Source organism: Hypanus sabinus, chromosome 14 (assembly GCF_030144855.1).
Source record: "Hypanus sabinus isolate sHypSab1 chromosome 14, sHypSab1.hap1, whole genome shotgun sequence".
Classification (NCBI taxonomy): domain Eukaryota; kingdom Metazoa; phylum Chordata; class Chondrichthyes; order Myliobatiformes; family Dasyatidae; genus Hypanus; species Hypanus sabinus.
The window spans coordinates 3,365,174-3,378,042 of record NC_082719.1 but is presented as its reverse complement, the minus strand read 5'-3'; the positions used below and the strand labels follow the sequence as shown (position 1 = coordinate 3,378,042).

General features: G+C 42.6%; 2 protein-coding genes across 6 annotated transcripts in view; one reads left to right on the top strand and one right to left on the bottom strand.

The window, feature by feature from the left end:
* Nucleotides 1-12,869, bottom strand: part of LOC132404527 (retrovirus-related Pol polyprotein from transposon 17.6) — a 218,274-nt gene that overhangs the window by 119,054 nt on the left and 86,351 nt on the right. The window lies entirely within an intron of this gene.
* cds1 (CDP-diacylglycerol synthase (phosphatidate cytidylyltransferase) 1) overlaps nucleotides 1-12,869 on the top strand; it is a 127,026-nt gene that overhangs the window by 107,683 nt on the left and 6,474 nt on the right. For all 5 annotated transcript variants that reach the window (XM_059988698.1, XM_059988697.1, XM_059988696.1 and 2 more), the window contains 4 exons: nucleotides 2,971-3,039; nucleotides 4,057-4,209; nucleotides 4,788-4,907; nucleotides 5,667-5,770. In XM_059988698.1, the coding sequence (XP_059844681.1) occupies nucleotides 2,971-3,039; nucleotides 4,057-4,209; nucleotides 4,788-4,907; nucleotides 5,667-5,770 (446 nt within the window). The remainder of the gene's footprint in view (nucleotides 1-2,970; nucleotides 3,040-4,056; nucleotides 4,210-4,787; nucleotides 4,908-5,666; nucleotides 5,771-12,869) is intronic.

The following is a 12,869-nucleotide window of genomic DNA, read 5'->3' as shown; positions in this document are numbered from 1 at the left end:
GAAAGTGGCAGTGGACTCCTCGTCCCAGGTAATGTCCTTGCCCGGACCTGACATCAGGGCGAACAGGGGGTACATGATTCGGGCAGCTGAAGGGAAGAAGCGATGGTAGAAATTTACCATACCCACGAATTCCTGAAGGCCTTTGATTATGGTGGGTCGGGGGAAATGGCGGACTGCGTCTACCTTAGCGGACAGGGGGTTGCCCCGTCTGTAGTGATCCTGTGGCGCAGGAAGTCGATGGTGTCGAGCCCGAACTGGCATGTGGCCGGGTTGATTGTCAGGCCGTATTCACTCAGTCGGGCATAGAGTTGACAGAGGGGGAACAGATGCTCCTGACGACTGCTTCTGGCTATGAGGATGTCATCCAAATAGATGAAAGCGAAGTCCAGGTCGCGTCCCACCGCGTCCATTAACCGCTGAAACGTCTGTGCAGCACTCTTCAGGCCGAACGGCATGCAGAGGAACTCGAAAAGGCCGAACGGGGTGATGAGTGCCGTTCTGGGGACGTCGTCCGGATGCATCGGGATTTGATGGTATCCCCGGACGAGGCCTACCTTGGAGAAGATCCGTCCGCCGTGCAGGTTTGCTGCAAAGTCCTGAATGTGCTGCACAGGGTAGCGGTCCGGTGTGGTAGCCTCGTTCAGCCTGCGGTAGTCGCCACATGGTCTCCAGCCCCCTGTCGCTTTGGGAACCATGTGCAGGGGGGAGGCCCATGGGCTGTCGGAGCGCCGTATGATCCCCAATTCTTCCATCCTCTTGAACTCCTCCTTCGCCAGTTGAAGCTTGTCCGAGGGAAGCCTTCGAGCACAGGCGTGGAGGGATGGTCCCTGGGTCGGGATGTGGTGCTGTACGCCGTGTCTGGGCATGGCTGCCGTGAACTGTGGTGAAGTCGTTGTCGGACAGCGTGATGGAGTCGAGGTGTGGGGCTGGCAACTGGGCTTCGCCCAGGGAGAACGTCTGAAAGGTCTCGGCGTGGACCAGTCTCTGCATCGACAGGTCGACCAGTAGGCTATGAGACCACAAAAAATCCGCACCCAGAAGTGGTTGGACTACGGCGGCCAGTGTGAACCGGCTGGAGTCGAACTGTAGCTGCACCGTATGGGTGCCGTAGGTCCTTACTGTGCTGCCATTCGCGGCCCTCAGGGTGGGACCCGGTCACCTGTTGCGGGTGTCGTAACTCGTCGGAGGTAAGACGCTGATCTCGGCACCGGCGTCAACCAAAAAACAGCGTCCCGACTGCTTGTCCCACACATACAGGAGGCTATCCCGATGGCCAGCCGCCGTAGCCATCAACGGCGGCTGGCCCTGGCGTTCCCCAGGAACTTGCAGGGCGGGCGACAGCGGCGGGCTTCTGTGCCCCACCGCTGGTGGTAGAAGCACCATTGTTCATTGGTCTCCTCACCCCTCCCTCTGGGGCTAGTGGACTCTGCTACCGGGCTCGGTCTGGTCTGCTGCTGTGAGCGTGGCCTGGTGATCTGTGGGACGGACGCCCCACTCTCCTTCTTGGCTTTCCACAGCAAGTCCACCTGGGCTGCCACCTTCCGGGGGTCGCTGAAATCCGCGTCGGACAGCAGCAGGCGTATGTCCTTGGGCAGCTGCTCCAGGAATGCCTGCTCAAACATGAGGCAGGGCTTGTGTCCTCTGGCCAGAGACAACATCTCATTCATTAAAGCCGATGGAGGTCTGTCTCCCAAACCATCCAGGTGCAGTAAGCGGGCAGCTCGCTCGCGCCGTGAGAGTCCGAAAGTCCTTATGAGCAGGGTTTTGAATTCCGTGTATTTGCTGTCCGCTGGGGGAGACTGTATGAACTCCTCAACCTGGGCCGCTGTGTCCTGGTCGAGGGAGCTCACCACGTAGTTGTAACGTGTCCTCCGAGGTTATCTGCCAAACGTGGCATTGAGCTTCTGCTTGCTGGAACCATAAGTGAGGTCGCAGCGTCCAGAAGCTTGGCAGTTTTAACGAAACTGCATGAACAGATGTGGTTGCGGTCATCTTCGGCCCAAATATCATTTGGGCCGTCGGGGTCACCAATTGTAGCGGTGTGCTACATGCAGCGCTGAAATAACGACACGGAGTCTGTGAACTGCAGTTACAAAAAGATTTTATTCAAACTTCGCGGCCTCACTTTAAAGCCTTCCTGATCCCGCCCTCCCCGGGCGCGGATGCTGTAGGGGGCACGTATTCACAGTCCTGTCCCGCGCGCAGATGCTGTAGGAGGCACATATTCACAGTCCCGTACGGGCTTTTCCTCTTGCTGGTGAAGCAGACTTGGCGCCTTTATGCCGGCGCGCTGGCTATTTATGAGCCAGTTCGAGTGCGCTAGGAAGTGGGTCACCACAGTAACATATTTGCAGAAGCAATATATTCTTCTTCACCTTGTCTGTAAGAGCAGCATTATGCCACATCTTAGCCCTCCTGATTTCTTTCTTAAGTGTTGTCTTGAATTTCTTATACTGGTCGAGTACCTCATTTGTTCTTGCCTACCTATAACTGCTATGCATCTCCTATTTTTTCTAAACCTGTTATCCTTGCCTTTTGTTCTGCAGGTACATTAGGAGCTTATTTACACTCAAAATTTTACTTTTGAAGGCCTCTCACTTTCCAAGTACACCTTTGCCAGAGCTTTCTGTTAATTGATTGATATTGAATAAAACCGACATTTCTTTGAGTTGGAATTTGAAGGCTCTATTCACAACTGCAGATTCCTCGGGATGAGAGCAGATTGTACATTGATAGGCTGCGCAACTCAGTCATAGATAATTAAAGAATTGTGCACTATTGTAATTTAATTGGTGCTTGATAGGGATTAGTAAACCAGAAGAAGAAGGAATAGTTAACAAAAATTGCTTGGGTACTCTGAGCAGAAGTCAAATTGACATGTCCATAATGAAGCCCTGTTGTAGTCATTATAAATGAAATAATGTATTTGTAGCTGGTGGTCTAACATGTTGAATTTTTACTGCTTTACAGTTGTCTCCAAAGAAGACCTGGGAGGGTTTCATTGGTGGTTTCTTTGCAACAGTTGTGTTTGGATTTCTGGTAGGTTGAGGTTCCAACTTTCTATAAATACTTCATTATTGATACATTAGAAAGATTATAGAATTGTATTTAAGAATCTACATGTCAATTGTTGGAGACATCTGATTCACTGAAAATTGCTTTGTCATGAATAAAAGCCTAGGAATGGTATTCCAGGGCACCTACTGGCAGTTTTGCATAGCTATTTTAGCTGAGGCTTCGTCGTCAAATGTCAGCCTAAGATTTCCACTGAGCAGTGGTGTGGAACTGTGAACTGTTCAAAATCAGCAGATGAATCTGTTTATTCCTTGATATTATACAAATTGAATTATAACTCAAATATATATGAGCATAGTACATCTGATCAATATCGTTCCTACCTCAGACTGAAGAAGTTTGTGACTATTCAGCCACCTTCAAAATTCAGCAATCTTCTTACTACCCAGTAAATGATTATTCTTCAGCTAGGCAAGCAAATCTCAAAGTTCAAAGTAAGTTTATTATCGAAGTATATATATGTCACCATATAACATCATGAATCTCAAGGTAGTATATGGTGACATATACATACCTTGATAATAAATTTACTTTGAAATTTGGTTTCTTTATTCAGATTTCTTTTGTCTGTTTATTGCTTTGGACAAGTGATCTGGATGGTGTTTCTGCAAGTAGAAGATGATAATTGTTGATTTGACATGATTTATTGCTCACCAGTTTGCATTAGCATAGAAGCAAGGTCTTGTCTAATGTAATATTTTAATATTTTTCCTGAAGAAAATTACTGCTTTTTAGTTTTGGTGTGCTTATCATAATTGAAAATAATTCATCAGTATTGATTTTCTCTGCACCCGAGTACCTTTTTTTTAAATATATATTTTAAGGGTTTTTCTACATCCACAACATTATTTTGGAGATAATTTGATTTCACAAATTGAATCTGTGTCATTTCAAATTTGAATATAGAGAGTTTTGCAAAGCAGTTTTATGCACATTTTAAAGGGTTTGTCATTTTTAACTTCCCAATTATTTTTTTTCTAGTTTGCCTATGCATTGTCAAACTACAATTATTTTGTATGCCCAGTGGATTACAGCAGTGAAACCAATAGCTTCATTATTGACTGTGAGCCTTCACAACTGTTCCACCTGCAGGAATACACACTTCCATCTTTACTGCAATCAGTCTTTGGATGGGTATGTTATAATGTTTAAGAATAACACAGCATTCTACCCCATGCAACAAATTAAATTTATTTGGTGCTTTTCATAAAAAATTCAGACTGCTTTGTAATGAGGTATAAATATTAGTAGTTTTAAACAGAGACCTTCAACCTGAGGTGAGCAAAACAGGATCTAAATGCAAAATATGGTGTGAACAGTTGGCTGCAGATTATGTAGATAAACAGCTGATCAGTACTAAGCAAGTAGTCAGGATTAGACTGCCCCAAATTTATAGTGGTCAAGCATTTAGAAATTTGATGGAATGAAGCTCAGAAGCATGAAATATGTAGTAGAGGCAGAAACTGAATTGGATAATTTTGTTCTGTTGAATAAGAAGAAATTTAGACTTAATCAATATTTGATATTGAAAAGCCTACTAAATTTAATTTGAAATTTAATGATGAAGTTAATGTTTTTTTGTAATGGCATATTTTGAGTAAAATATTTAAATAATCTAGTACAATCAACCTCAATCTTACTGCTTGGTTAGTTTAAAATGTTCGACTGACAATTTCACGTTTTATTTTTCTAACTGTTCTTATTCCACACAGAAAACAGTGCAGTTATTCCCATTCCAGATACACAGCATTGCCCTTTCCACCTTTGCATCATTAATTGGGCCTTTTGGAGGCTTTTTTGCCAGTGGATTTAAAAGAGCTTTCAAGATTAAAGTAAGTATCAGAATTATGTTGGTAATTTACATGTAGCTCAGGAATGATGCATACTTTACAACAAATAATTTGAGGAACGCAAGTGAGGTATCAACTTATTCATGCATATAGGCCATTACTGAACACTGCTTTGAAGATTACAGTAGCTTGTTTAGAGAAGCTATTTGTAGGTCTGGGAGGTATGATATCTCATTCTGTCAGTTTTTCATAAAGCCCAGAGCTGTGTAGATATTGTGTGGTTGTCAGTAGTAAACTTTTCCTGGTTGTCTTTATTTCCTTTTTTTTTATCTTGTGATTGGTGTTTTTTTTCAATAAGTTGTACTCTTTTAAGGTATGTTTACAGTTTCAGTTATGATAGTTTCTTAAAATGTATCAATGAACCAGTATCTTGTAACATTCCAATGCTTGATACTGTGATGTGTGATACTTGAAATTTACAGGAGTGATAGAATTAAAAACTATGCTGAATAAAAGGGAAGGGAAAAGATACTGAGCTTTTTGTACGCTATTGATTGAAGCTTGCAGCTGTGCACTTTCTTCTTTAATCTCAAGATATTGCTTAGTGTGGAGGAAGGTAGGGAGTTCAGAGGACGAATTGGGTAGGTGGGAGAGAGGGCATAGGTGTTTTATAAATTGACATAGAATCTGTTCTCTATATGGTCACTTGTTAAAAAGGGAGAAATACATTTTCAGACCTTACAAATTTGAAATGCTACTTTTCTTCGTCTGATAAATACAACTTTTTTTTATTTCCTTAAGGATTTTGCTGACACAATTCCAGGACACGGTGGGATTATGGACCGCTTTGACTGTCAATACCTCATGGCCACCTTTGTGCATGTTTATATCACTAGTTTTATCAGGTGAATCTTCCTTTTCACTATCATGTGGGGTTATTTACATTTGCAAATTGTGTTAATTATGTGTTTGAACAAAAGCAGTTGTGGCACTTAAATTTAGTACAGCCTGGTGGTTTTGGCCAACAGCTTAACGTGGTGTATGACTTCACTTAAGGCAAATGCATCCAGTTTAGTAAAATTGATTTGAATTGAAGGGTGGCAAGTAGATGGAGTACAATCTGGGAAAGGAGGGATTGCTGCAAAAAAAATGGTATGAGACTAGATTCCAAATCACACTGCTGAAAATATTTATCATTTGTAATGTGTACACTAAATTATAATCAACATTTTTGTTTTGAGTTAGTAATGCTACCAGTGTAGTTTGATTGTTTACAAGGAAGTGTATTCTGGAAAAGTCACTTGAAGCCTGGAGTGCAGATGTAACAGGCCATTACTAAGTACAGGCAAACAGGTGGAAAAATCTCCCCAGAATTCAAATATATCAAGTTTTATACTTGTAGATATAATGAATGGTGATTTAACAGCCATCAAATATGACCACGTGCAACTACGTGGGGAATTGGGCAGTGTAGAACCTCCCGTTGTTCATGCGTGTTTTGGAGACTGAGCCCATTTATTATTTGCGTTTCCCTTTGTTTCATTCATGTAAAATGCCACAACCAAGATGTCTAAAGTTAATGCCTGGTACCAAATATCTTTATTCCAGATGTCTTATGGTTCAAATGTTTAGATCATTTATTTGTTGTTTCCCTGAATTGATTAATGTTAATAGCTACCTGGTAAAATTTACCCCTCTCTGTGGTACATTGGTCTCTAGCGAAAGGTCTCTGACTTCTTTTTCTGTAAATGGTGCCAGGCCTGCAGAGTGTTTCCAGCATTTCTTTTTACATTTCTGATTTCCAACATCTGCATCTTAAATTTTCTCCAATCCTGAAATCATCCATGTGATGTTAGAAGGTCTCTCAAACATTGAAAAATAATTAACATCGCTATTTGATCAGCTATCTAATGTGATTTATTTTGAACCCCTCCACACGTGGCCAGAGCAAATCATTAATAAACATAGGACTTGGTGAAGGATCTCAGCCCAAAATGTCCACTGTTTATTCATTTCTATAAATGCTGCCTGACCTGTTGAGTTCTTCCAGCATTTTGTGTGTGTTGCTCTGAATTTCCAGCATCTGCAGAATCTCTTTTGTTCATCGATAAACATGTAATGTTTTGTGTTTACACACTTGCACCTTGTAATTTTTGAAAGAATTACCGCTTTTAAGGTGCATTTAGAAATTTGAAGGCTGATTCTTGCTGATATCAGTGGTTCTTACATGAATTATATACTTTATGACTCTATCAAATTGCTGCACTAATCAAAATCTATTAATTACAATTTTGAGGTTTTAGATATGTAAACAGTCTTAAGAAAGTTAATATAAAAGCAGTACAAGGAGAATACTGGATTGTTCAATCAGGTGCAAAGAATAATGATTGAGGTTACTTTAGCTGCGGTTAAGTATGGTGTTCCCTGGAGGTTACTTTGAGTTCCTTGGGGAAATGTCATAGTCTGTCCTTCTTTCCATCTTAGAATGTTTACTGTTAATTGGACCATGAATAGTTCCATTTGCAGCTGCACCTGCATTGTATTGAAGGAAAATCTGAATAGGCTGAAAGTGACAGCAACATCTTTAAATGTTGCTTGTTTCTTTCAGCCCATTTTTGAGATGCTAAGCTGAGACTTGTGATTTCTTGGTGGTGGTTGAAGAAAACTTTTTTTTGGACAATCAGAGTTTTTTTTTCTCTTAACCAACATAAATTGCCATTTATTTCATAGCCTCTGTAGATCTTTGCTGTGTACAGATTGACTTCCATGGTGCCCACATTTCAGCAGTATTCATTATCTGTAAAGAGTTTTGGAAATTCTAAGTTCATGAAAGGACCTTTATAAATGTACATGCGTATCTTTTTGGAGATACTCAATTTTAGAATGGAGTAATACATTAAACCATCCTTGAAAGAAATTGAAAAAATAGATAATAAAGGATGCTTTTCATTGTATTGAGGATGTTACTATAATTTATACACTGCAGTCAGCGATGGTTTCTGGTTTGTCCTAGCAGCATAGAGGTCTGTGCACTGCTTAGGGATCGGGGGATAAGATGACTCTGAGGTCAGTCAGAGCTATCCTCTCCTGTGCCATCAGGAAGGCAAAGCAAGTGTACCCACAGAAAATTCAGACACCTTTGTGACAACAGGACTATGTGATGCATTTGGCAAGGTTTACAAATCAGAACAGAATACAGATCGATGACACCAACACCTCCCTTCCTGATAGGCTGAATGCCTTCTATGCAGGATTTAACACAATGAATGATGTGACATCAAGGAAAGCCCCAGAGGAACAGGCACCCTGTCTGGTTGCACTCAAGATGAGTAGGATCTTAGCCAGGGGAAACCCACACAAAGCTGTGGAGCCAGTCAACATAATGCTGAGGTGATGACATTGTACAGCCTAGCTAATAGAGGTCTTACTAGATATCTTTAACATCTCTGCAATAGTCCACTGTCCCTGCAGGCTTCAAGGCAGCCACCATCTTTTTGGTGCCCAGACGGCGACAGTAACTGGACTAAACAATTACTCCTCAGTGGCACTGAACTTAGCAATGGTGAAGTGCTTTGAGTGTCTGGTAATGGTTCATATCAAATTCTACCTTCCAGCTACATTGGATCCTTTCCAGTACACATACCACTCAAATTGTTCCACTGGTGATGCCATAGCTTCAGCCCTCCACTCATACTGTCCCACCCAGAAAATGATGCCTCGAATGCCAGGGAGGTGTTCAGTGTCTTCACCATTGCATTTAACACAATCATCCCTCAGAGACCGATGGCTAAATTGTCTTTGTTGGGACTCAACACCCGTGTCTGTAACTGGATATTGGACTTCTTGACTCAAAAGACCCAAGTTGGTCTGTACAGGCAGAAACATGTCAAGCTCCAGGCTGAGCACTGATGCCCCAGAGCCATGTGCTCAGTCTGTTGCTGTTCATGCTGTTGACTCACAACTGCACTGCCAGATCCAGCTCAAACCTCATCATCTAGTTCACTGATGATACAACAGTGGTTGGCCTCATTGACAACGATGATAAGTCAACATACAGACATCAACAACAAAGATGAGTTGGCATACAGCAAGGAGGGAGAGAGGATCGTCAAATGATGTGAGAACAAGTACCTGAGTCTCAATGTGGACAAGACAGAAGAGATGATTGTGGACTTCAGGAAGGCGCAGATCAACCACTCTCTATTGCACATCAATGACTCTGTCATGGAGAAAGTTCTATAGTGTGCACATAACAGGTGATCTAACATGCACCCACAATACATCCTCACTAGTCAAGAAGGCACAGCAGTGTCTATACTTTCTAAAGAAATTGAGGCATGCAAGGCTCCTTGCCCCCATTCTAGCAACTTTTTTACAGGAGCACAATCCAAACTATCCTGTCTGGCTGCATTATTGTGTGGTATTCAAGTTATAAGGATTCAGATCATAAGACCTTACAGAGAATAGAGAGGATCACTAGCAAGAGAGAATCTGTAGATGCTGGAAATCCTCTCAACACACACAAAATGCTGGAGGAACTCAGTAGGCTAGGCAGCATCTATGGAATAAAGTACAGTCGACATTTCGGGCAGAGACCATTCAGCAGTCCTGAGTTCCTCCAGCACTTTGTGTGTGTGTTGAAAGGATCACGCTATGGGTGAGGTGCTGGAGGATTGGAGGACAGCTCATGTTGTTCTGTTGTTTTAAAAAAAGGCACTAAAAGTAATCTGGGAAATTATAGGCCGGTAAGTTTGACATTGATAGTAGGTAAATTATTGGAAGGAGTACTAAGAGATAGGATCTACAAGTATTTAGATAGACAGGGACTTATTAGGGAGAGTCAACACGGCTTTGTGCATGGTAGGTCATGTTTAACAAATCTATTAGAGTTTTTCGAGGAGGTTACAAGGAAAGTGGATGAAGGGAAGGCAGTGGATGTTGTCTACATGGACTTCAGTAAGGCCTTTGACAAGGTCCCGCATGGGAGATTAGTTAGGAAGATTCAGTCGCTAGATATACATGATGAGGTAGTAAATTGGATTAGACATTGGCTCAATGGGAGAAGTCAGAGAGTGGTAGTGGAGGATTGTTTCTCTGAGTGGAGGCCTGTGACTAGTGGTGTGCCACAGGGATCAGTGCTGGGTCCATTGTTATTTGTCATCTATATCAATGATCTGGATGATAATGTGGTAAATTGGATCAGCACATTTGCTGATGATACAAAGATTGGAAGTGTAGTGGACAGTGAGGAAGGTTTTCAAAGCTTGCAGAGGGATCTGGACCAGGTGGAAAAATGGGCTGAAAAATGGCAGATAGAGTTTAATACAGATAAGTGTGAGGTATTGCACTTTGGAAGGGAAAACCAAGGTAGAACATACAAGGTAAATGGTAGGGCACTGAGGAGTGCAGTAGAACAGAGGGATCTAGGAATACAGATACAAAATTCCCTAAAAGTGGCGTCACAGGTAGATAGGGTGGTAAAGAGAGCTTTTGGTACATTGGCCTTTATAAATCAAAGCATTGAGTATAAGAGTTGAAATGTTATGGTGAGGTTGTATGAGACATTGGTGAGGCCAAATTTGGAGGATTGTGTGCAGTTTTAGTCACTGAATTACAGGAAGGATATTAATAAGGTTGAAAGAGTGCAGAGAAGGTTTACAAGGATGTTGCCAGGACCTGAGAAACTGAGTTACAGAGAAAGGTTGAATACGTTAGGACTTTATTCCCTGGAGCATAGAAGAATGAAGGGAGATTTGATAGAGGTATATAAAACTATGATGGGTATAGATAGAGTGAATGCAAGCAGGCTTTTTCCACTGAGGCTAAGGGAGAAAAAAACCAGAGGTCATGGGTGAAGGGGGAAAAGTTTAAAGGGAATGTTGTGGGGGCTTCTTCACATAGAGAATGGTGGGAGTGTGGAATGAGCTGCTAGATGATGTGGTAAATGTGGGCTCACTTTTAACATTTAAGGAAAAATTGGACAGGTATATGGATGAGAGGTGTATGGAGGGATATGGGCCAGGTGCAGGTCAGTGGGACTCGGCAGAAAAATGGTTCAGCACAGCCAAGAAGGGCCGGAAGGCCTGTTTCTGTGCTGTAATGTTCTATGGTTCTCCCTCTCTCCTATTTTTGACATTCACTGGAAGCGAATTTTGGTTAAAACATAATCACAGTTCTGTGCACATTTGAGGACTCCATACTAAGATTGTATGAGACTTAGTGAGGCAGACATGGGGAAGATTTCAGTTGTGAGGAGATCAAAATTTGTAGCATGCAGTAAATCCGGTTGGGAATTTAAAAGCAGTTTCACCATTGACAGTATTATTGTCACACAAGTAGTAAAATCTGTTATTTTGTGACAGCACTGCAGTACACACATAACAACTTACTATAAATTACAATGAAAATAAATACCTGCAAATGAGGAATAGTGAGGTAGTGTTCATGAACGCTTCAGCAATCCAATAGCAGGGGGGAGGCCCCTGTTCTTAAAATTAGGATGTGGGTCTCCTGCACCTGCCCCCTGATGGTAGTAATGAGAAAAGTGTATGTCCCAAGATGCTGAGGGACTTCACCTTCTTGAGGCACTGCCTTCAGAAGATGTCCATGATGGTGGAGAAGCTTGTGCCCATGATGGAGCTGGCTGAGTCTACACCTCTCTGAAGCCTCTTTATGACCCTGTGCATTGGAACCTTCACACCAGACAGTGATGTCACCAGTCAGAATTATCCCCATGTTATATCTGTCGAAATTTGCTAGAGTATTTGGTAAATATCAAATCTCCCTCAAACCCTAATAAAGTATTGCATCTGATGTGCCTTTATCGTGATTGCATCAACTTGATGGATGTAGGATAGATCCTCTGTGGATGTCAACACCCAGGAACTTGAAGCTGTTCACCCACTGACCTCTCAATGTCAACTGGTATGCATTCTCTCAACTGCCCCTTCCTAAAGTCTACATTCAATTCTTTGGTCTTGCTGATACCAAGGGCAAGATTATTGTTACCACATAACTTATCTAGCTGATCTATCTCATTCCTGTACACCACTTCATCACCATCTGAGGTTCTGCCAACAACAGTGCTGTCATCTGAAAATTAATATAGTGTTCGAGCTGTGCCTAGCCACGCAGTAATGAGTGTAGGGAGAGTAGAGCAGTGGGCTATGTGTACATTCTTCAGGTGTGCTTATGTTGATTGTTAGATTATCACTAATCTGTACTGACTGTGGTCTTCTGAGGAGGAAGTTAAGAATTCAGTTGCAGAGGGAGGTACAGAGGCCCAGATTTGAAGATTGTTGATTATTACTGAGAGGAGAATGCTGTTGAGTGCCGAGCTGTAATCAATAAACAGCAGCCTGACGTTGGTATTCCTGTACCAACAGCAGACTGGGAGACCATTTCGCTGAACACCTACGCACTATCTGCCAGACAAAGCAGGAGGATCTCCCAGTGGCCACACATTTTAATTCCACGTCCCATTCCCATTCTGATATGTCTATCCATGGCCTCCTCTACTATCAAGATGAAGCCACACTCAGGTTGGAGGAACAACACATTATATTCCGTCTGGGCAGCCTCCAATCTGATGGCATGAACATTGATTTCTCTAACTTCCGTTAATGCCCCTCCTTCCCTTCTCACCCCATCCCTTATTAATTTATTACCCTCTCTTTTTTTCCCTCTCTCTGCCCCTCTGCAATCACTCTTTGCCTGTTCTCCATCTAACTCTAGTGCTCCCCTTCCCCTTTCTTTCTCCCTAGGCCTCCCGTCCCATGATCCTTTCCCTTCTCCAGCTCTGTGTACCTTTTGCCAATCACCTTTCCAGCTCTTAGCTTCACCCCTCCCTCTCCTGCCTTCTCCTATCATTTCAGATTTCCCCTTCCCCCCTCCTACTTTCAAATCTCTTACTATCTTTTCTTTCAGTTAGTCCTGACAAAGTGTCTCAGCCCGAAATGTCAACTGTGCTTCTTCCTATAAGATGCTGCTTGGCCTGCTGTGTTC